A 25,551-nucleotide genomic window follows, 5' to 3' on the forward strand; every position below is an offset into this window, starting at 1 on the left:
TTATACCGACCGAGCGATCGCTGCTTGTCGGCGAAGTTAGTGCCAACTTTAGCGGATAGAGGGTGTCACGTGGTCAGTTAAATGAATTCCCACGGCCGTTAATCTCGGTTTTCTAGATCTGAGCTTCTATATCCTTGAAATGGCTCAATTATCCCCACGAGGCTGCGTGGACCCCGTTCCAGACCCACTACTTCTCAGAAAATCTAGTAGACCAGAGAATCGAACCGAGCCTCTGGATCTGTAGCTATGAACTCTGACCACAGACAATTTAATGACTCCTTCAGTAACTCAAGATTACAGCGTAGAATCATTGGATCATACCGAACGATGAATTGATTAGAATGTGGAAGGAAGCGGCCGTGGCCTAATTTAAAGGATATATCGGAATTTGCCTGGGGGAACCGAGAGGTCTATGAAGACCCTCAAACAGAAGAGTCGGTGTCCCGCTCTAGAGCCCCAAAGAAGTCAAACACTTTACGGCTTGCATCAAGTAGCTCCAGGTCTCTTCAGTCACAAGAATCATCAAAGCTCTGTGAAGGTGGGGAAAAACGTAAAGGGAAAAGATGCAGTTCCACTAATCATGTATTGAGTGTAGGAGATAAACAAAGAATATGACCATCTCGATGTTTCATCACCACATTTTGTTTCTGCTATGTTTTGAATCACGACTGTAAGCCTGACCTTCAAGCTTCATGACCTTTCTGTTGCGTTCCATTTCTCAATACATTTCGATGGATATTCCCCAAACCAAGACATCTGGCAACCACTTCGCAGAAACAAGTCCTGACGCATGTAACCGCATACACAAATTCGTATTTTATTTCGACGAGATCATCTCTGAGGGGACGTCATGAGATGTTACGGAAGTCGTCAACAGCGTCTCCTGTACGGGACTCAAGGGATCGCCGTTCATAGGTTGCGCAATTTTATAGCAAATTTCCAGAAGTTGGAATCATATTGTAGCCTCCAGAGCCGTTGCTACGCAACGACAAAGATATAGGCGGATATACCAGGATCGTTTCTAGGCAACGGCTCGGGAAACACGTTCCCGTTGCTAGGCAGCAGATTCTTAAGAATGAAATAATTTGACTACAACAGTGTAAGAGCTGTGTTTTCTACGTGGTCTGTGCAGGGATTATAAGATTATAAGCAAGGGACAAGGTCATTTTATAGAGTTTGACGTGAATCAAACCTGTGTGGAGGCGGGATCGAATATCTCCACCGTGACCCTGCGAGTCGTGGGTGGCGACGAAAAGGGAAGCCTCAAATCTCAAATACGGTCACGAGTAACAAGGGACTCGGACCTGGGAGAGACTGCGCTGGCAAGGGCCAGCAGCATATACAAAAGAGAGACCCGTCCTCTCGTTAGAGAGGACGCCCCACAAAATCAAGACCGTAACTGTAAAACAGTAGTAAATATCTGGTCACGAGCCCCAGACACCAATACTTACTGACAGTCGCAATGTGACTTTGACTTTGACTCTATAGTGAGTTCTGTACTGGAGACTGTGAAGAGAGTATTTGTGCCAGATACATAATGGCTATTGTTGGAGCCTTTGCCAGGAAACGTCTAGTAACAGACTGAGAACACTGGACCTTGTGTTCTAGTAAACTGTGATAATCTTATATTTATTTGTGGTTACGACCTGTAAGTTGTCATTAAATCCACCCACCAAACCAAACCCCGTCTATAGCCACACACACTAGTGAAGATATGTACGAGTATATCTGAAAATAATGTTAAAGCTGATGAGGCGCACCCTCAATATTCTTGTGCAGGGTGTAATTAAATTCGCCGATTTCTTATTTTACGGCACTATATCAACAGCTGATGTTACGTGCCATTAAACGAGAGCATGCCCATGTGATGAAGGATTCCTGCATATATTAGCCTGGAAGGATGTAGCGATGGGGCAATACTCAAGGCCGAGATGCGAACCGAAGTGGCGCAAATGCGAGGCATGTGTGTCAAAGTGTACAGCTTATCTTAGGATAGACGAAACCCCTGAACCTGCTCACGGTAGCTGTTCAGGTAAGGACTGAACCGTAAACTCCCGAAAGAGAGGAAGGCGCGTCGTTGGTGACATAATCCTTTGAATGCATTATCATCTTTACAGACAAGCCTTCTTCAGAATTAGTACTTATTGATGTAACACCGTGTAATCTGGTAGTACTTCAACTATACCTACTTTCATATCAACATGCCGTCTTCATGTGCAGTGTAGCAGAGTGGGCCAGACGTGGGAAGGGATGATAGGAGGAGCCTGGGACGGAAGGACTGGGCACTGCGACAGGAAGGAGAGCACAAAAGTGAAAGAATCTACCACTTTCTCGACCTTCAGCTTACTCTTCAATCCTGAAGACGGGGCAGAACGTTCCTCCAAAAAGTCCGTAAATATCTACCAGTTCACAGAGTTCACGTCACTTCATAGCCGTCGCCGTGAGAAGGTGTAAGCTCAAATGTCTACTAAGAAACAGCGTGTATCAAGACTTCTGGGATATATGGCCAGCCGACGTTTCGAAGGAACTTGTCGCCCCAATTTTCATGGTAGAAGAATAAGCTAAGTAAGAAACTGCATCTAGCTCGTTTCTTGTTCGTCTTATTCTTCGACCCTGAATACGGATCTCACGTGTTCCTCCGAAACGTCGGTTAACTTTCAACGGACTGCACGGCCTTATATCCTGAAAGATACAACGCTTCATAACCACCTCTGTGAGAAGCTCAAATCCTACAGTCAGGAATATGTTACGTTTTTACGTCCAATTTCCGTTAATTCATAATTTATATCGTAAGTGTGAAGGTAAAAAATATTAATTTGTCCCTGTGCTTAACTAATTAAGCACTACATCATGACGGCGTATGGTGGAGTTGATGTATAGAACCATATTTTCTTGACATCAACACTAGCTGAAGGTGAGTGGTCAGCTTCAAGCCCCTGCCGCTTTACCCCTGGGAAAGAGGCTCCGGAGCCCATTCGATGGGGTGTTCGGTGGGCCCCAGAGCCGGTCTCGAAGACATGGAGAAGAGAAAATTCTTGACCCTATTGGGATTCGAACCCCTAGGTCGTCCATCCCGTGGCCAGTCGCTATAGGAACTGCACTTTCCCTGCTCCTTCACTTAACGCCATTTATCTCCTCAGCACTAGGAAGGACACGGCCCGGCACCACACGAAACATTCAACTGTCTCCTAAATTTGCGTTCGAGCAGACCTCGGCAAAGAAATACTCGCAGTTGCATGCGAGAGCAGAGCCGGGAGGGAATGCTACAGCTGGAACAATCAATAATAAATCTATACCACATAACTGTGTTGGGAGGGTGTGTTCAATTCCGTTGCTAAGACACCATTATAACTTCACTACCAACAAAGTCATTGAGCACACAACGCTAGAAGCGAGTTGCTGTGAATCTGACAGAAATGAAAACAGAACAAGCAAAAGAGGCCTAAGGTAAAAGATTTCTTTTGTGTCACGTTTATGCACTGACCGACTGTCTATGTTATTGTGGCCATTAAATGCTATATCTTTAATAAGTAAACCGGAAAGATCTCAGAATTGTTTAAGTAGCTCAAAATCTCTGTCTGAAGGAGCCGAGATTAACACGAAAATCTGTTTTAAATATTCCTTAGCAGGTGGACGGAATTGTCTATAAGCCACATTGAAGTGTATTGTTTCGGAACTAAACTGTATAATTACATACAAAGGAAATTTCACGCGAAATTTTCCAGGATATTTCCGTACTTGTGAATCATATATAATAATTACATTCAGTGACCTAACTAAGTGCGGGGAATGCTTGCTTCCGCTTAATTCAGAATTTTATGATTCATTTTCTGCCATCTGGAAACGTAAAAATGAAATTACACACAAGCATAATTTTTCTGTAGTTTCGTATGTGTGTGAATCTTGGTTTCTTGCCCTAATGAAGGGCATTTATTTAGGAATAGAGTTCTGGACAAGTAAGAGGTAGTAAGGGAGGAATGGAAAAAATTACAATACAAGGATCTTCATGATCTATACTCCTTTCCATACATAATGAAGGAATACGAAATGGGCGAGGATTGTAGAACGCATGAGAAAGAAAACAAGTGAATACAAAATTGTATTCGGAAATCCTTAATGAGAGATAACTTTGAATAGGTAGGCGTAGATAGTATTAAAAACAAGCTATGATAACTTTAATGTGGTTCAAGAAAGAGTCCTGTGGAAGGAAGTTGTGCAGACGGCAGTTCCATGGAGTTAAGCGTAGTCATACACAGAAATTCATTTGTGCAGAAAAATAAGGGCAGAAAAAGATAAAAATAAAGTGCCTGGGGAATGTGTTCTGAAAGAAGACGAAACTGTTACTTATTGCGTGTACTGTGAGTTCCACAATGCACAAATTCTGAAGTTTTGTAGTCTTATCTTAGAGCAAAACTTAAGAGGTAAAATCATCCCTGTGCTTAACTAATTAAGCACTACGCCATGAAGGCGTATGAGGGAGTGGATGTATAGATCCACATTTTCTTGACCTCGGCACTAGATGGAGGCGAGTGGTCAGCTTCACGCCCCAGAAGCTTTACACCCGGGTAAAGAGCCCTATATTGGCCCATTGGATAGGAGATTGGCTGGACCCCATAACCGGTCTGGACGACGTGGAGAAGAGAAGATTCTTGACCCTATCGGGACTCGAACTCCGACCCCTCGGTCGTCCAGCCGTAGCCAGTCGCTATACCGACTACGCTATTCCTGCTCCCGGGGGTGTGGTACGCACTGGAATTTTCTGGCACAAAATAAGGATAAGTAGAGGGCTTTCTTGAACACAGACATGAACTTACGGGCTCTATAAAATGTTAGGAAAATACTAAGTATGTGAGTCACCCTCGGATTCTCAAGAAGGACTCAACTCCTTGGAATTAGTCAGTTAGTTAGATCCTTAGTCGCAGACCGATTGGTTTCCGGCAAGACCGTATAATGAGATTGATTAGGATTCCTTGGATGGAGAACAAGGACATCTGAAGTCCTTGGTCATTACAGGACAACAGAGAATCCATCCTTACACTAAGATGTGCTCGAACCGGCGTTCCCAGACCACGCGGCAGTGTAATGTTTTGTAATGTTGGACACCATGATTGTACACAGGATGTTCAGAAAGAGATACCAAACTCTCTAATACCTGCAAGACAGCGTCCCGTTAGTGCAAGACCGTCCAGCGGAAACGTACGTCATGTGACCTGTCGATAGACGAACATCTGACTCGAGATCATCCCCGGATACAAAGCCTGACGGAGTCGTGCCACTCGCGTTGAATATACAGCAGCCATGCAAAGTTTGGAGATCGGAAGACGCTTACGTGAGCATGGTGACATAAATAGGAACCTGTTTTATCTCGTATTCAACCGTGTTTATAAAGTCAGTGATGTCGGTTCTTGTGGAGACAGTTGAAAGCACTTGGTACAACACGTGGAGAACAACAGCGAGCTTATGCTTCTAATGATCTATTCTTGAAATTCTGTTTCAACGGGAAGACCTTATGTACTGTTGCAAAGAAGCTGATATGCTTCTTCGCAACAGTACAAATATTATGTTTATAGACATTATCCATCTTTCTGTCTTTATCTAAAAACTGTCCTGTTTATTTTTCAAAACATAAAGTTTCGGAGACTGGATTCTGTCTCCTTCTTCAAGTAAAACCTACTCAGTTGGGCCCAGTCGATAGAGCTAATCCCTATCTCCGGACACCTGTTCCAGCTCCAAGATGCGGTACATAAGCCAAACAAAACACAATATTTCGGAGACTGGGCTCTGTCTCCGTCTTCAGGTAACACCTACTCAGTTGGGCCTAGTCGTTAGAGCTAGTCCCTATCTCCGGACACATGTGCCAGCTCCAAGACGGGGTACATAAGCCAAATACAACACAACGTTTCGGGTATTTGATTCTGTCTCGGAAACGCTGTGTTTTGAAAAATAGACAAGACCATGTTTTTAGATAAAGACAGGACGATGGATAATGTCCAGAAACATAATATTTGTATTGATGTAACATCGCCACAAATTTCAGATCTTATTCTTTGAACATTATTTAACGTGCTGCTTATGTATGATTTCTTACCGTCACCCAAGTCAGTCAAGGACATGGGGACCTTAAGATTTGATATAAACGCAATGCCACTGGAGGTCACTTCATTTTGGTACTTTCTAACGCCCTGTTATCAGCAATGCTATCTTGCAAACCTAGGACACTCTGACAGATTTTCTTTTGCTCCTGCGCCATCTAGGACTGATGATAAGAATGCGTGGGGACAAATAGACTCCTTCACAATCCTATGTACCCTTTGTCACGTTTTTAGATATGACGTCATTCAGCGATCACGTCAGATTAAGCACAGATCTTGTAACTTGTATTCGGGATGTATGTGGGTTTGAATGTCTTCAGTGACACATGCTTTAAATTTTCATCTCTTTAATTCGGTTCGGTTTTCAAAATTCTCTAACCATCTTAACGGCTTAGTAGAGAAAGTGTCCTTGAAATCAAAGTAAAGTAAGAAGAAATTAAATTGTCTCTGTGCTTAACTAATTGAGCACTACGACATGAAGACGTATGGGGTAGTGGAATATAGATCCACATTTTCTTGACCTCAGCACTAGATGGAGGTGAGTGGTCAACTTCACGCCCCGGTCGTTTTGCCCCCGGAGAAAGAGCTCTCGTTACCCATTGGATAGGAGGTCGGGTGAACCACAGAGCCGGTCTGGGAATTGTGGAGAAGACACAATTCTTGACTTTACCAGGACTCGAACTCCGTCCCCATGGTCGTCCAACACGTAACCAGTCGCTATACCGACTACGTTGCCCCGGCTCCCGGTTGAAGTGAAATGTAAATTAAAAATATTAGAAAAAATGCAAGTACAACCTAGAATGGAATTGTTTCGAAGATGGCAGTGACTTCCAGCTGTCCCTAACCATGTTTTCAGCACTAAATTAGAAGTTCTGGGAAGATCTTACGGTATCTACCTTCCTTCACACATTATATTTGTTACACGCAACCACGAACCTCCGCTACTACCCCACATTTATGACCGTTAACACACAGAAGAGTACACTACGCACAGGATTTATTGGTAGGTAAGTGTTTATGAAGTGTCTCTGTATGTAAACTCAGGTTCTGTTACTTTCAAAGTACATTCACACGAACTACGAACACACTCCAAATCTCTTCCCCTTCGTCTACACAAACACACATAGAGAAAACCAGGCCCATGAGCTTGCTCAGGTGCCCAACACATTAATCCTTAATGCAACCAATCAAGTCTGTATGACATGGGCAGACATCCCCGAATATAGTTTGTTTTTTACTCTACAACCCTAGAAGCATAAAGAAGAGACGGTGGGTTGAGGGCAGAGGGGAGGGTAATGAAAGAAGCTACATTTTACGGAGGAAGCAGAAAGATTCCCAGACAATGCACCTTCATCAAATTATATGCAAAAGTTTCAGTTCGTGCCTCACAGAAAACACAAAGGAGCTCCAAAGAGGAAGGTGCTATATGACCCACCCTTCCATCAGAGGAGCCGGGATAGCGCAGTCGGTATAGCGACTTGCTACGGACTGGACGTGAGGAGCCGGGATAGCGCAGTCGGTATAGTGACTGGCTAGGGACTGGACGTGAGGAGCCGGGATAGCGCAGTCGGCATAGCGACTTGCTACGGACTGGACGTGAGGAGCCGGGATAGCGTAGTTGGTATAGTGACTGGCTAGGGACTGGACGTGAGGAGCCGGGATAGCGCAGTCGGTATAGTGACTAGCTAGGGACTGGACGTGAGGAGCCGGGATAGCGCAGTCGGTATAGCGACTTGCTACGGACTGGACGTGAGGAGCCGGGATAGCGCAGTCTGTATAGCGAATGGCTACGGACTGGACGACAGAGGAACCGTCGAACTTTCTCTTCTCCGTGCCGTCAAGACTGGGGTCCATCCAACCTCCTATCTAATGAGTAACGGGAGTAAAGGGGCAGGTGAGCGAAACTGACCACTCACGTCCAACTAGTGCCGAGGTCAAGAAAATGTGGATGTATACAACCACTCCCCCTTACGCCTTCATGGCGTTAAGTACACGGACAACTTTACATTTACCCCTCCATTGGGCTTCTAAAAATAAATTTTCAGTCTGAACAAGATTACAACAAAGCATAAACGCGGAAGAAGTTACTGTTTAGCATTTCTGTTTCTGCAGGAAGGAGTCTACAGTGGCGGCACCTCGGTAACGCAAGACGCGACCACGACGCTGGGAAGCGACTGTAACAGCTTTCATGAAGCCTCTTGTTAAACGTAACAAACAAATGTGGAACTGAATGAAGATATTACACGCTGAAAATTTTACTGCGCGCTCGAACTGTAACAGAATAGGACGTACCCGCTCTCAAGAGGTCGGAGAAACAGTGGCACAAGTAGATGCTGTGCAACACTGTGCAATGCACACTTCTTTTTCGAAATTGTTTTCTCAGTTCCTTCACTGAAAGAACCCATTTCTGCAAGAAGAACAGTTCAAATTACACAAAGTTAATAGGATTATATTACATGATAATGAACTGCGTAATTTGTACTCTTCAGTAATATGATTTCTTTTTTCATTGGCACTAGAGCCCCAGTGGGCCTAGGCCTCCCTCCATGAACTTATCCGTTCACTTCCGTTTTTCTAGATCATACACATTCGGTAGGACTCCTTGGGCGGGTGATCAGCTCGTCGCAAGGCCTCTACCTATACACAAACACAGAGAAACGCACACACACAAACTAAACATCCATGTCCTGAGTTGGATTCGAACCCACGGTCCCGGTTTCCAAGCGAGCGAAGACAGTACATGCCTTAGACCGCTCGGCTACCGTGACCTGCTCAGTAATATGATTACCGTGACAAAATCGGGGTAAGTTTACCTGGCATGTAGCACGCATAGGACTTTATTCTCTTTAACATGAAGGGAAGGGGCGAATTAGAGATTTTATGGCTGTGAAAATAAGATTATGTCTTCGTTCTCACACCGTATAATTTTGTACGTGGTTACCGACATTTCATAGGACCTGCTGCTTCCGTTATCAAACTCTTCTAACAAACGTGTAAGAATTTCCGAAAAACCTTCTGGCTCCCCCCCCCTCCCCAGGAGAAATTCTGGAAGTACCCAAGTCGTGTATGCTGCCCCCATCTTCACTTACCAGACGGCAAACTGTCATAACCCATAAAATCACAATATAAAAATTATGAAGAAAATATATCGATTTAAGACAAGTAAACTAATAACAGACTAAACAATGACACATTTTAATGAATTGTACTTAAAATCCAGCGAAAAACTACCATTATTTATTTCTCGTTACAATTTCTAGGGACAAATTATTTAATTATTTCACTGTTACACGTTACAGCCAATGAGGTAAGTTTTAAATCACCACGTATTTCACTGCATGCCCATGTGCCAAGCTCAAGACTGCAATACGTAGGTACCTACAACTATCATTTCTTGCCGTCACCTTGTTGTCCTGTCTTCTGATGCATATTTCTCTATAGCTGATAAATGAACACCCAATTAATGATAACATTTATCCCAAGACATAGCTCAGAAGTACTGAAGCTTGCATTCTTAACCTAACATTGTTAACAAGACCGCACGGCAACTGATTATAGCAGAGGATCTCATATTTTTGGTACTGCAACTTCCTGTAATACCTAATTTTCTTCGACCTTACGTGATGTACAGTTAGAGCAGGAACCTGCACAGCTGTGTAGCCACTCTACGCCTGTAGTGCACTAACAAAAAGTTCCTGTACGATCACGAAATTTGCAGTTGTGCACACTGTTGCAGGTCCCTATCAGGCTGTTCGATGACAGCAGGAATTTAAGTGGTTCATTAAAAGACAAAATCGTTTCTTAACTGAGGAAACATGCTCTACAATGTATTCAATGGCCTAGCATTCAATTTAAGATGATTTATTTCCTTGAGAGTGGACTATGTCAGAAACCCAATTCAATACACATAAACGCTCCTTGTTATAAGATTTTCTTGTTTCTTCATTCAGGTACATGCGGCAGAAAATAGTGTTCATCATTAAACTAAAGTTATTCGGAGTTACTTTTTTAGAAAAGTAACCCTTGAAGGCCCATTAAAACGGTTTATCTTACAACAACAACAATAAAAAAAAAAGGGATAAGCTAATTTACACTTGGAATGAACTTCTGATCTCGCTTGAAATTGCGTATAGCTGTAAATAACCCCCAAAACCTTGTCCAGCCGAAGTTTTTAGCGACAGTATTAAAATCGGAGTATACCCTCGTCATTCTCCTACTAGACCTATATGCTACTTTATTCCATTAATCCTAAATCCATATCCACCAAAACATGCTTGAAAAACGATTCATAATCTCTCAGTATACACTACACACAACGAAAATTCTATGCAGATTCTTATCAGCTGTTCCCACAAAACGACGCCATTATCGCGAGCGTCACTCCACACAGCGGAGAGTGGCGGTACTAACAAACGCGAACAATTGAACGTTGAAAAGCGTGCAGCATGGGTCCGTAATAAAAAATAAAAATAAAAAATGCTACTACGTGTGCTATGAGATAAAACACAATAGAGGATAAGTGGCACATGTTAAAGTTGGCAATTGTTATAAATTTACCAGGATCGATGTTAATTTACAGTAGCAGGTCTAGCAACAGTGCAACCGCTAATGTTTATCACGCGTCACTGATGACAAATGTTGATGGGTGCACCCTGTAATAGTGGGTGATACACACGCTACAATAGACACCATAGACAAACACTGCATCCCACTCTTTCATTCATACCTTCGGAGATGAAAAATAGACAGTGTCAATGGGAGGGGTACAGCAACGAAATTAATTAATGAAACATGAATGATGATTGATGGTAAATCTACTGTTTATATCTAAAAAACATGTTGAATAATAAAAGAATTAGCGAGGAAAAAACCGGCCTCGCCAGTTGAACAAATTCTGCTGTTATCGGAGATGATTTCTGAGACCGTATCAAGCCTAATGAGGATCCTAGTGTTTATACAAACGCGATAATCCGTTGTGTGCGTGCGCACTCCGGGCAGCTCTTTATATAATACTCCCACACAGGACATGACTCCAGCAATGCCTAGAACAGCTACAGGAGAAACGATAATCCCAATTGTTTGACAACGACTTGGTTAGATGTGCGTTCTATAGAAAGACAGTAACATTTTGACCGTTGTGTAAATGTAAGAACAGTACTCAGTTTGCTGGTTTCCACATTAGTAGACCCACTTGCAACAAAAGACTTTAAAACAACGCACATGTTCTCTTCTTCGTGCTTTTATTCTTGTGAGGAGCCTCGATAGCTCACTTACTGTAGTGACTGTGTCATAGACTTGAAGAAGGGGCAATTTGAGTTCGATTCTCGTCGGAGGCAAGAGAACTTTGTTTCGTCCGCCAAGCTCAGACCGTCTCTAGAGTCCACATATCAAAGTAATGTGACCTGGACGTGAAGCTGATACCTCACACCAATCTAGTGCCGAAGTTACAAATGTGTGGAGCTGTATTTTCACTCCCCAATACGTTTTCATGGTGTTATACTTAATTAAGCGTATGTTCCAACTTTTTACTTTTACATGCATTTCTGCATCTTGTTATGAAGTTTCAGTACCAAAGGATAGGCTTATAACACAGCAAGTTTTGGCATAACTTCAATTTCGCTTACTAAGCACATTAAAGACACAAGAGTACAATCTTAAACAAAATTTGAGATCGCATTTACACTTCTACATATAAATTCTACTTCCGTTATTCTTCTTGCACCACATCACGAAGGCACGAAGGTGTATGTGGGACGTGGTGGTAAAATTCCGTATACTCCTAAACTGAGAGATAGATATGTATAAACAGTCAAGTTTATCCAGTGGAAATTAGATCGGCCATGCTCTCCATATCACCAATCACAGCGGGCGTGCGGTCTGAGGCATGAACTGTCTTCACTTTCTTGAACGCTGGGATCGTGGTTTCGAATCCCACTCAACTCATGGATGTATGTTTGCGTTTGTTCTGCGTTTGTGTTGTCCTGTGTGTAGGTAGCGGCCTTGCTACATGCCGATCCCCAGGCCGAGAAGTCCTGCCATCTGTGTAAAAAAAATATTACGAAACTGAAGAAGCCAGGGCCTAACAAAGGGCTTTAGAGCTATTGATGAATAAATGGATGACCTACAGACGATTTGCTCGCCTCAGATATGAACTAGTAACACTGACGAAAGCGCAGAGGCTGAATGTTAACTTGCAAGATGTTGGCCAACATTCTTAACGGGCAACAGACAAGTTGCGCTTTAAGAAAATGCATATTTATATGAGAAAATTCAACGACAACGGAAACTTCTCCAGAACATAAAAGGTTACTTTAGTCACTTGTGTTCTGCTGGATGTGAGGCTTTGTACTTATGATCGACTGAATTACTTGTTCGGACCAGCTGTATCTCCTCATTCGTCCACACTTCCATAGCATTCTAACGGCCTGTTTTCTTGTCCACCCAGTGGGACTTTTACTCCGCACGGGATGGAAGGTAAGAAGAGAAAATGAAGGTACCGTCAGTTAATGTGCATTACGCCGGTCACGGTAACCGAGCGGTCTAAGACATTCACTGTCTTCGCTTCCGCGGAAGTCGGGATCGTTGGTTCTAATCCCACTCAGGGAATGGATGTTTGGTGTGTGTGCGTTTTTCTGTGTTTGTGTACAGGTAGAGGTCTTGTGACCGGCTGATCACCGGCCCAAGGAATCCTACCGAATATCTAAGATCTAGTAAACCCAAGTGAAACGGAGAGTTTCATGGATGTAAGCCAAGGCCCAAACTGGGGCTGTAGCGCCAAAGGAAAAAAAAGCGCATTAACTTTTTGGTTGGTTATTTAACGACGATTTCAGAGTCGATTAGAGAAAGTGGAGCAATTGATGGATTGAATATTGACAGGAATACCGAAGTACCTGGAGAAAACCCGTCTCAGCATCGTTGTGGCCGTCACAAGTCGCTAATGACCTGACCTGCAAATAAACCTAGGTCTCTGCGTCTTAAAGGCGGACCCTGTACAGATATAAAAATCGGAAAAAAATCGATAAGACATTGGACTGAAATAGAAGGAATCTTTTGCAATGAGGAGTTGGATGACTTGCCAGCCAAGCAGGGTTCACCCACAGCCCAAGGCTGCGCTGTCTAGACATCTTAGTGTAGTAGTGCGCGTAAATAGACTCAAATGATGTATGTTCAGCTATAGTTGCAATTTCACTAGCAGATGCTTAAAATTGCACATCACAGCTGCTTGGGCAACCTGTCACTCTACGTGCATCCACCTTCATTTCCAATTTGCTAGTAGTATCATGGATGGTAATATTTGGACCTAGGAAAAATGAAGTGTAAAGAAAACGAAATTTATGTAACCAAAAAAGGGGTCGAAATGGAAGGGGGAAGTGTAGACGTACTACTATTGGTGGGAATACTTCATACTCTTTTGTGTAAACCCATTGCTAGGATACGCGTCATAAACATGTTTCCATGGAGATGGATTTATTAAAACCAACTCGTTACGGAACACGTTTCCGTGGATATGAGTGCCCAACAAACATTTCCTTTGATACGGATACGCTGTGTAAGAGGAGACCAGAACTGAATTCAGATAAAAAATATAAGAGGGTTAAACTTGGCGCTGGTCAAGCTCACAACCGTTCAAATGACTAAGCTGCCGTTGTAGCATAAGATACGTAAGTTAGGCACGATCTGCTCTGTAAAGCCTGTACTGACAGGGGACTTGTGTGTAGTGCAAAAGAAAAATTTTCAATAACATGTTATATTTGCAAAATATACAATTGACGAAAAGCTAAGCATGTTCACAAGAGACAAACCCATTTTCTCGTCAGAGAAGATGTTATATAAGGACTGTTACCGCAAAAGTTTAGTTGGAAAAAATCTCTGGTCAAGGGCCTCAAGGGGCCTGGCAAAAGATAAATTAAACCACTGTACTTAATTAATTAAGCATCGCGCCAGGAAGACATAGGAAGTGGAGGCAGAGCTGCACCATTGTTGACCTCGGAACCAGATAGAAGTTAGTGGTGAGTTAAGCCCCTGCCGCTTTACTCTGACCCCGGTGCCCATTGTATTGGAGAGTGGGTGGGCCCCAGAGCCCGTCTGGAAGCTGTGGAGAAGAGAAGATTCTTTCTCTTGCCGGGAATAGAACTCCGACCGTGTAGCACTAGCCCGTCGTTCTGCCGACCGGGCTTTAAAACGACACTAAGGTGTCTACGTAATAAATCGTTGATAAATAAATAAACCGACCGCCTCTGTGGTCTTGTGGTCGGAATTCCTGGCCACAGATCCAGAGGTCCCTGGTTCGATTCCTGGCGCTACAAGTTTTTCTGAGAAAGGGTGGGTCTGGAGCGGGGTCCAGTCAGGCTCGTGAGGATAATTGAGCTTCAAGCAAATATCGACTTCGGTCTAGTAAACCGAAATTAACGGCCGTGGGATTCGTTGCGCTGACCACGTGACACGTTCTATCCTCTAAAGTTGGCACCCGCCGACAAGCGACTGTAGCTCGGCCGATATAGTTCGCTTGCCGACTAACGCCACGGAGTTTTACATAAAAAAGCGTGAAGAAACTTCGTGCACACACAGGGTAGGCCTCCATACATGAAGGTTTAAGTGTTAAATTCTGAGGGGTTGCGAAGTGTATCTACGGTTCGGCTCAAATTTCCGACAAACACTACAAGAAATACGAAAAAGTGACAACAGCATTATATGTCATCCGAAGGTAAGTACATATTGACAATATGGCGCAAATATGTCCACAGCTTCATCCCCTCCGAAACAAAAGCACGGATAACTGGAGACCCTTCCTAGTCTTCTGGAGATGTATTATCCGACCGAAGCTTTGCCTGTGATTGGTTGATTTAGAGAATTAATGGGCGTAAACCTTAAAAGGAAAAGGTAACAAAAAATGGTCTCTCCTTTTACCCCTACCTCATACCCAGAAAAAAACTAACCATGTCATAACATATTCTTCGGCCCCATTATTTATTATGTCATTGTCAAAGATCCCCCCCCCCTTCTTTTAGGCAACCCATTCCTCTTGCAAGACCTCATTTCTATAATACCCTATAGCTACAGTTAATACTTCTCAAAAGACCATGGGGCTTAAAAAACACGGGAGAGGTGGGGTACAATGACCACTCTGAAAGATACCAAAGGGCATTTTTGTGTAAAAAAAAAACTTTTTCTTTCAGTTCAGAAAAGGGAGGTGCCCTATAGCCCTAACAATAGCGGCTTTCCCCTTTCAATCTTCCATTCCACATCTGCTCCTACGTTGAAATTTTTAAAACGTTTCATTTCGAGATGGAAGAGCAGATAGCCGTACAGCCTACTGCCGGCAGCTACTGCGCTGCGCGTCTCTTCTTATTATTATTACTGCCACGAGATGGAGACGTTGATAACAATCACAAGAATTGAAAAAAAAAACAGAAAGAAATGGGAGGGTATGACAGTAAAATTTTTTCATCAATGGTTCTTCATAATACATGAAGTTGAGTGAACGCGTGAGCTATGGCGCTGGGCATGTCGTACTGACGGCTTTATTACGTGAATGTGCTGTAAGATTTCTGCAACTCAACTTACGTGATAAATTAACCTGGGCTACGCGATTACCTGAAGTTCCGACAGAGGGGATTAAGCATTTCACGAGAATAGCAACTTGATCGCCAGAATAACGCAAACAGGTCTTGCAGTGCTGTAGAGTCACTGGGACAGCGGCGCAAATCCATCTGAATATTACGCGGTAATGGCGATTGTAGGAGACGAGTTTTCGAACCGGATTCCACCTGCTAAAATCAAAATACACGTAACAGCCTGTCTAAATGTAACGCATTAGGCCAAATTTAGCATTTCCTATTAAAGACAATATTCCAAGGTTCGTGACTGTATTCTTTAGGAGGTACAAACTGTCTATATTTCTTTGTATTTACATGTACTTAAACATTATCTTATCAGGGATAATAATGAAGGAAATTTATTTAATTTCATGAGATCACTGTATCGCAGAAACTGACTGCTTTCAACGTACGATTTGCCGACTGATTTCATTAATCGACCAGGTTCTGATAGCGTAATAGAAACATTTTAATTAGTTCTGATATATGTGGCCGCGCGGTCTAAGGCATGAACTGTCTCCGCTCGCTCGAACGCTGGGATCGAAGGTTCGAATCTCACTCAGGGCATAGATGTTTGGTGTTTGTATCCGTTTATGCTGTTTGTGTTGTTCTGTGTTTAGGTAGAGGCATTGTGACGAGCTGATCCCCCGTCCAAGGAGTCCTACCGTCTGTGTAAAATGATTGCGGAATTAAAAAAGAGGCCTGGGCCGTTAATGGGTTAGAAGAGCCATTAAAAAATATATATGTGGCCTTGCCGCCCTTCGGATCCTATACACAGTCGGTAGGTTTCCTTAGACCGGGGATCAGCCTTTCGCAAGGCCGCCACCTACACACAGCACAATACAAAAACACAGAATAAAAGAAGACAGGCTTCCATGTCCCGAGTGGGATTCGAACCGCGAACCCAGTGTTCGTGTGAGTTAAGACAGTTCATGCCTTAGACCGAGGTGCCACGTGATCAGCTTACTTCTGCTCTTGCTTGCTCACTCATGGAGCTGAGCCCTTCTGGAGGAGCCGCCAATTCTGCAGCTACTCAAGAACTTCCCAGCATTTTATGGACCCCGAAGCTTCATCACCGTGTTCACAAGAGCCCTCCACTGGTCCCTATCCTGAGCCAGATCCATCCAATCCATATCGTCCTATCCTATCTCTCTATGATACAGTTTAATATTGTCCACTCATATCTTGGACTTCCCAGTGGCCTCTTTCCTTCTGGGTTTCCTACCATTATCCTGTATACATTCCTCATCCTTCCCATTCGTACTACATGCCTCGCCCATCTCATCCTCCTTGATTTGCTCATTCTAATTATACTTGGAGAAGAGTACAAGTTATGAAGCTCCTCATTATGCAGTTTTCTCCGACCTCCTTTCACGTCATCTTTCTTCTGTCCAAGTATTCTCCTCAACACCCTGTTCTCAAACACCCTCAGTCTATGTTCCTCCCTTAATGATAGAGACCAAGTTTCACACCCATACAGAACCACAGGCAAAATTATATATTTGTATATACTTCTGATATGCTGATTAAAAATCCGAGTATGTTTTCAATCTCGTCAACAGTACTTGTCTCCCTCAACCTTATATTTCATTTTGATGACCGCTGGGATAGCTCAATCAGTATAGCGACTGGCTACGAACTGGACGACCGAGGGGTCGGTGTTCGAGTCCCGGTATGGTTAAGATTTTTCACTTATTCATCTAATCCATACCAGCTCAGGAGCTCACCCAACCTCCTATCCAATGGGTACCAGGGGTTCTTTCCCCGGAGACAAAGCGGCCGACCGCTCACCTTCAACTAGTGCCGTGGTCAAGAAAATGTGGGTCTATACATCCACTACACATGCGTCTTCATGATATGGTGCTTAATTAGCTAAGCACTGGAACAACTTTACCCTTTTTACCTTAAAACTTCTGCAAGTCTTGGTAATAAGATGTATTGTTAGTGGATGAAAGTTTACCTCATTTTCATCAAATCGTTAGTTCAGATCCCTCAATAGGCAGAAACCACAGAAACTGAGTACCCGGTACGGTCAAGACACATTTCTCTGAGCAGGTTTCGGAAAATAAAACGTCTTTCAAAAGAGTCAATCCTTCGTAAATACTACGGCCAAGACCTGTTGTGCTGGGATTATTTCAAGAGGCGTTTCAAAATCTAGATTCATAGAACTTATCATTTTCATAGACAGATTAGAAGGGGAAGATAACGATTACTTCTTCTCCGTAAAGCTATTCTATAACAGGACGCGAAAACCCATAGGGTTGTGAGAAGTCAAGGCTCCCACCTTTTCTAGGCAATCGGCTCACAGATGGCACTGAAGTTGTCAGCCTTACGCGCCGGCCGCCCTTTACCCCCCAGGAAGATTCCTGGTACTCATTTCTGTTAGAGGCTGAATCGACCCCAGGGTCATAGTGCTGCTGGAAGGATTAGGTACCTCATCGGGACTGGAACCCGCGACCTTCCGGCTTGTAGCACACTGACTCAACCAACTACGTTACCGTGTGACCCTATTTGTTTAACGTAGGTTACTTAACGATGTTTTCAGCATGAAGACAATATAGCGTCGGATAGTGAATTGGAAAGAATCTGCAAGCAAGCGGCTGTGATCCTAATCGAAACAGTATCTCATTATTTGCTCGGAGAGACTGAGAACAACACGAAAAAATCAGCCAAAATAAGCAGTTCACCAGCCGAGTTTCGAAGGGAGCACCTAACCAATACAAGTTTAGCCCTACCTGTTCCGTAGAGATGTATGACGGACCAGAGATGAAAGAAGTGGCCGTGGACTATCTAAAATAGAATTATACAGGGTGATTCATATAGAACCGGCCCGACGAAATGAGCTGTAATATAAAATATACCATACAGATATTAAAGTAATTTACACATATCTTATCTTGGATTGTGTGCCCTGATCAGAGCAGGTGTTGAAAGTGTCCGCCGTTTTCAAGTAGGCATTAGGAACACTCTCTGTTCAACAGTGAACTCCATGACTGTCGCCTGCGCACTGCAGACACATTTCGGGATTGTCCTTGACCTTGCAGCATAAGGGCTGCCACTTGCCGGATCATGCGCACACCATTCGACTCAGCACGGCCCACGGATTATTATGTCGTAATTGTGAGCGGTTATATGCATCACCTGCAGAATTATTAGCAAATTCATCGGGCCGGTTCTATACGATTCACCCTGTAGTTTGCAGGTGTGGCGAAACCGCGGTAAATCTGCCAGTAAATTTCCGATCCGTCTAAAATAAGAAATATTAGGTAAGGAGGGAATCAATATCGGCGCTTCATGCAGTTCTTCCACTGAACGTACGAAGCGTCCGAACCTTCCAAAAGAGCACTTAGGCACAAATATGGCTGTAATCTTTGACCTAAAATGGAGAACCATGTCTTCAAATTGAAATGGGTCGACTTTTGCTTTTATTGACAGCTTAACTCTCTGGTTAAAGAAATAATTTGGACGATTAATTGGTACGTATTTAAACAGCACCTAACGTTGTGTCTTCACCCTTATCGGCACCCCGAGACAGTATCAACGCCACACAGGCTAGAACGTAACGCTTTACTTGTTTCCACACGTTAATACGCGGCTCAAGAAACAGCAGGCTAAAGGTTTCAGGGGCTTTCACAGGTAGGTCCACAGACAAATGCATGGAAAGTATTTTACAATGCGATTTAAAGAGAACATACCGTCAGTCTGTTACATTACTAAAAGTATTAAAAATATTAGCTCTGGATGATACAAGTACCGAAAATCCAAGGAAAAAATCCACTTTTATCATTCGCATCTCTTTATCACTCATCAATCTGTAAGCGCGTACATTAAAATGTCACTATTTTCATATTAAATAAATTATTGTAAATGAATTTCAAATACAATATAGACTCAGACACGCCCATAAGCAGCCGACATGGTAATCCGCTACACAACATAAAAGAAGTGCTGGACCCATCTCATGGACGTGGCAGGCTTGGGGCCTCACAATGACAAGCCTTTTAACGAAAGAATGGACCAGCTAATAGCCGAGCCAGTGTTCCATCAGTGTAATGGCCGGTACCACTTCCTTTACAACAAAAAGAGACGGGAATCAATAAATCATTTTGCTGCTTTGTCACATACGTAACGAGTGAGTGTGTCACTTTGAAAACAAAACACTATCGGCATGCTTCTGTATGTGAATTAAAATAAAGAATAATAGGAGAATACTGAAGCCGTCATTGATGTGATATGGAGCAAGATCGTGCCTCTGTTGTCACTGATAACATCACGTGAACTAATCACAAACTTAAGTTACGCCACTGCAGTTAAAAAGGCAAAGTTGTCCCTGTGCTTAACCAACTAAGCACTAGGCCATGAAGGCGTATGGGGAGTGAATGTATAAATCCACATTTTCTTGACCTCGGCACTATTTGAAGGTGAGTTGTCAGCTTCACGAACCGGCCCCTTTACGCCTGGGGAAAGAGCCACCGGTACCCACTGAACAGGAGGTTGGTTAGGCCCCAGAGCAGGTCGGACGACGTGCAGAAGAGAAAATTCTTGGCCATACCAGGACTCGAACTCCGAACCCTCGATCGTCCAGCACGAAGTCAGTCGCTATACTGACTACGCTTTTTTTTTTTCCTTGGCACTAGAGCCCCAGTGGGCCTAGGCCTACCTCCATGAACTTCTCCGTTCACTTCGGTTTCTCTAGATCTTAGACATTTGGTAGGACTCCTTGGGCGGGTGTTCAGCTCGTCGCAAGGCCTCTACCTGTACACAAACACAGAAAAACGCACACACACAAACTAAACATCCATGCCCTGAGTGGGATTCGAACCCACGATCCCGGTTTCCAAGCGAGCGTAGACAGTCCATGCCTTAGACCGCTCGGCTACCGTGACCGGCGGCTACGCTGTCTACCATATTTAAATACGTATACTGGCCGGGGAGGCCTATACGGTTGTGAGACATGGAAGGTCCCACATTTTCTGGACAATCGGCTCACAGATGGAGGTAAGGTTGATAGCCTTATGGGCCGGCCGCCCTTTATCCCACAGGAAGATACCTGGTACTCATTTCTGTTATAGGCTGAGTCGACCGCAGGGCCATAGGGCGGCTGGAACGATTAGGTCAATTGAAAGTAATCCACCTCATCGGTGCTCGAACCCGCGTAAAGAATCTACTTAATCCTCATATGCAATTAACAATATATTGTTATTCTGCCATTAATCATGCCTGCAGTTTCACTAGGTTGTATAGGATTCTGTCTTCTGTGATATAACGTGATATAGAGCGCTGAAATCAACCGACGTTTCGAAGGTAGCAAAATTAGCACTGCTTCCTGCCTGCTTCTAACATGTCTCTGTTTTCCGTGTGACTAACAACAGATGTCCAGCTGTAGGTTTGTTCAGTCCTAATTTATTTAAAATGAGCCTATTTCTGTGCTACGCAACAAACTGCACAAGGGTGCATTTTATCAACCCTTGTTTCCCTTCCTCAATACCTAATTCACCCCTCTCGACCACGCCTCCTCTATCCAGCACCTTACCAAATCGATGTATTCCTAACCTAACGGCAAACAACTATTGTATTTTCAGGGCAGTCAAGTTAAAACTGAATTGGATGAAGTAATAAACTTAAGTCCATAGAATTTCAAGCATGTCCGAATATCTGATCCAATTTGAAGACAGCCTATATCGAAAAATTCTTCAGTTAATAATATATCGGATTGTGACACTCTACAGTCCTGTGAGCAGATACCGAAATTTCGGGGGAAAACGCTGTCTTCATCTTCAGGGTTGAAGTGTATATGATGTGCAATAAGTTAGGTTATTCAGGAAATTTATCCATGACCAGGCCAATGGTAACTTCAAGCAAGGAACTGACTCTTTTCCATTTCTTTTCCTGCAAGAGAGAAATGGAAATATTTATCTGGCCCAACCGATTTTTCATCCCGTGGCTTGGGTCGGTAAGCGAACTACACCAACCAAGCGACCGCCACTTCTCGGCGTAGTTTAGTGCAAACTTTAGCGGATAGGGGGTGTCGTGTGGTCAGCGCAACGAATCCCCACGGCCGTTAATCTCGGTTTTTAGACCGGAGCGGCTTTATCCTTGAAATAGCTTCTCAATTATCCTCAAGGTGCTGAGTGGACCCCGTTCAACTACTTCTCAGGAAATCTGGTAGCGTCGGGAATCGAAGTCGGGACATCTGATTCTATAGCCAGGAACTCTGACTACTAGATCACATAGCTTTCTACATAAAATTTCAACTGTGAGAATGTTTTATAGCGCCACTGCATACCTGAACTCATACCGGAAGGCCACATTAAAAATTTTTTTATTCTGTGGATATTCTTTATATAATTATCATTTAATTAAGTTTGCTTTTGTAGAAAATCAAGTGATTTAGTATTGTGACATGTTGACCCCTACCCCCCCCCCCAGCGGCACGTGGCGTGAACGTAACGCTCGCGTTACTACGGTAATAGGCGAGTTCCCGCCCCGCCACTCCCCTCCGCGGTGACGTCACCGAGGGATATCGCGGTCGCTAGGCAACGCGAGTCAACAGCGGCGACGTTATGATAGTAACAGCGCTTACCTCCACTAGCGTTACATAGCAACACAGCGCCAGGCAAAAAGGGTGCCTATTACGTCGCCGTTTTCCCGTATTGTCCGATCGAGGCTACATACGGAACAGCGAAGGCTATTCACAGTCAGTTCTAATGTGGCTACCAGCGAGTTGTACTGTGACAGCCGCCAAGTCGAGACGTAAAGTCAGCCAGTCAGTTGTATTGTGGCATTTGGAGTGTATTAATTGTGATACTGCAGATAGCAGTAATCGTAAATCTGTAATTTGGGTGATTGTAAGAGCGAATGTGAAATAAAATTCGCTATATCAAATACATCGAGAATTTATTTGTCGCGATATACGCCCGATACGCGACAGTATGATATAAATACGGTCAGTAAATAGGGCTATGTTAAGTTTCAGAAACTGTTCAAAATTTGGTCAGATTTTCTTCTTTAACCCACATAGTTGAGTTGACTGTAGTCAACTGCTAAGTTAAGATCTGTGTAGGGGGAGTGAGTCCAGAAAAAATTTTAGTTCCAGAGTGCCTGAAGACGAAATAGCAAGAATACTTCATAATTATTTGAAGTACTAGTTTGTGTTGAGAACCGTTGCTAGGAGACGACTAGTGGAGACGGACAATCGTAGTGTGTGTAACGGTGAAATGAAATTGTGTAAATCAGCGATGGCTCTGTATTTATGTATGATCTGAGAACTAGTAACCAAGGTGCTAATAAATCCAATCATCCGAACTAGAACCCGTCATTTTCGTCACGCGTACCACCCTACACGTGACAACATGCTGCACACAGCAAAAGGGAAGATGGCAGAACTCAGATAACAGACACGAAAACTTCAAGGAATGGTTTTAGAACTGCGGAATAGAGAACGGAGCTGAAATTGATAACGGCTTCCATATAAAGTTACAGAGAACCTTTGACCAGAGATGTCAGTCATGTAGTATGGTACTCACCAACCGTCTCTTTGGCTTGATGAGTGGCCTATTCTGCCCGTTCATCTTGTAGTACAGGCCACAAGCGTTGCACAAGTAGTGTCCCGTGCCGTCCCGACGCCATAGCGGCGTCGACGTCGCCCCGCAATTGACGCATTCTCTTCCCTCTAAATCAAGAAGATACAGAAATACCGTAAATGAAGTGACACGTTTAGTTGTGAGGCTTAGAGTGATCATGTCCTTCAAGGCGAGTGGTCCTCAGGACATACTGCTCTTGAGGAGTTCTGAAGAAGTCAGGGTTATGCTTTCTGAAGTGATCTGTTTCCAGGAAATGGGAGGAACCAGAGGAGAGCAACGGTTATCAGAAGGAGTCTCAATCCATGCCCCCCTTCCACCCTCTTGCATACCGTTAAGAGCGTTTTTTCAGTGATCAAGGTCATGCGCAACTTAATCAGGAAAACTTCATAATGTCTTTTGCGTATTGCAGCTTGTTCAAAACACAAAACGCATCACATTCATCCCGCTTTAAAATGTGCGTGCGTGGATTTCCTCAGTCACTCCAGGAAATTAGCGAGATTGTGCCTCATCAAGCCAATTCAAATGATTCATTCATCATCATTCCAATTCACGTTATCTATCTACGAAAAGCGTCGCCTAGCGATTAGCTACAGGCTGGACGACCAAGGGGTCGGAGGTCGAGTCCCGCCACGGTAAAATATTTTCTCTTCTCCACGTCATCCAGACCAGCCCTGGGGTTCACCCAACTTTCTATCCAATGGGTACCGGGGTCTCTTTCCTCGGAGGTAAAGCGGCCAGGGCGTGAAACTGACCACTCACCTCCAACCAGTGCCGAGGTCAAGAAAATGTGGATCTATACATCCACTCCCCCATAAACCTTCATGGCGTAGTGCTTAATTAGTTAAGCACAGGGACTCCAAAACTATACGTAGAGTTGCAAAAGTGAGCACAGATCTGAAACCGATCAGCTGAAGACCTAGACCTATATGGGAGAATACTGTGGCCCAGTCAGAATGGTTGTCAATGAATAAGGTGAAGTGTTATGGACCGAATTCGTCTGCCCGGAATTGCTATGGGAACCCTTTGGTATCTATTTGGATTCAACCGTCACAGCACTGGGATTAGTGGCAAGCTCTTGTGACTACGGTAACGTATCGCGGCGTGTTATATGTCGTCCATCGCTGAGCAACGAAACAATGGAAACCGTTGAGACCGTTGCGTAGGAAAGTCTGTAGCAACGAGTATTCTTTGTGTAACAACGCTCGGTAGATGCAAAGCACAATAAATAATCGCTGAATCCGAGACCCACGAGAAATTATTCGTCGCGTTACCTAGGAGACAGATGTAGGTTACCAGGTATCACGCAACAGCGTCTCAGGATATAGGAAGAGGTAAGCATTTCCTTGAGCAGCTTAGAAACTATTAGATTCACAAGGAGACCTATAATATGTGCAATTATTTATACATTACATACAGCTTACTGCAGCAATGGAATTATTTGAGAAATTTACGGCTCCTAGCATATTGCTGTCGTGAAATTTGAAGTGTAAATACTGAAACACAGAATCACTTGCTTCTTGGACTTTGTCCATCGTCCGGTATTTTGGAAACCAGAGAACATAATGTTTCGAAAACTTGATCGGTTTCCGTCCTCAGGTGAGGGGTGGGAAAACACGTCCTTTGTTGGTTCCCTTAGAAATAGCTAACCTCAATCAGTGGAGTCCGGTATATAACCTTCCCTTAGGAAATTAGAACGGCTAAAAGTTCAGCTAGCTTAATAAGCCCCTTGACTGAGGTTATCTCTTTCTAAGGGAGCCAACAAAGTGCATGTCTTCCCACCCCTCACCTGAGGACAGGAAAAGGTCCAGTTTCCGAAACGTTGTGTTTTCTAATTTCTAGAATACCGGACGATGGACAAAGTACGAAAACCCAGTAATTCTGAGTGTTATGCTCCATCGTCAGAAGACTTTAGAACCTGCTGAAACACAGATCTGGTTACTATGAAATTCATGTGTAATAAAGACAAATTAATTGCGTAAATAATAATATCAAGCTGCAACGGAGGTGGACTAGCCTTCTTTACACAATATTCTGCTTAATTTCTCATAAACCTATGTATGTATGTATGTATGTATGTAAGGGATGGGTCATAAAAATCGGCCCCCGCACTGCGACCTTCAATGATCTATCCATAAATATGTATACACGATTACTTATGTCGCTCTGTAGTTTGGTATGAACCAACTACATTGATCCTCAGTGTTCAAGATTCTGCCCTGAAGATGGAGTCAGCATGTTCATCTACACATAATTTTGTTACACACCGTAATAAAAATCTCT

At 43.6% G+C, this 25,551-nt stretch overlaps 1 protein-coding gene across 4 annotated transcripts in view; it reads right to left on the reverse strand.

Annotated features, from left to right (window-relative positions):
* The window catches only part of LOC111872080 (GATA-binding factor C), a 388,402-nt gene that overhangs the window by 209,875 nt on the left and 152,976 nt on the right, over positions 1–25,551 (reverse strand). For all 4 annotated transcript variants that reach the window (XM_033754516.1, XM_023865623.2, XM_033754518.1 and 1 more), the window contains exon 4: positions 23,215–23,360. In XM_033754516.1, the coding sequence (XP_033610407.1) occupies positions 23,215–23,360 (146 nt within the window). The remainder of the gene's footprint in view (positions 1–23,214; positions 23,361–25,551) is intronic.

This window comes from Cryptotermes secundus, unplaced genomic scaffold (genome assembly GCF_002891405.2).
Source record: "Cryptotermes secundus unplaced genomic scaffold, Csec_1.0 scaffold329, whole genome shotgun sequence".
Lineage (NCBI taxonomy): Eukaryota > Metazoa > Arthropoda > Insecta > Blattodea > Kalotermitidae > Cryptotermes > Cryptotermes secundus.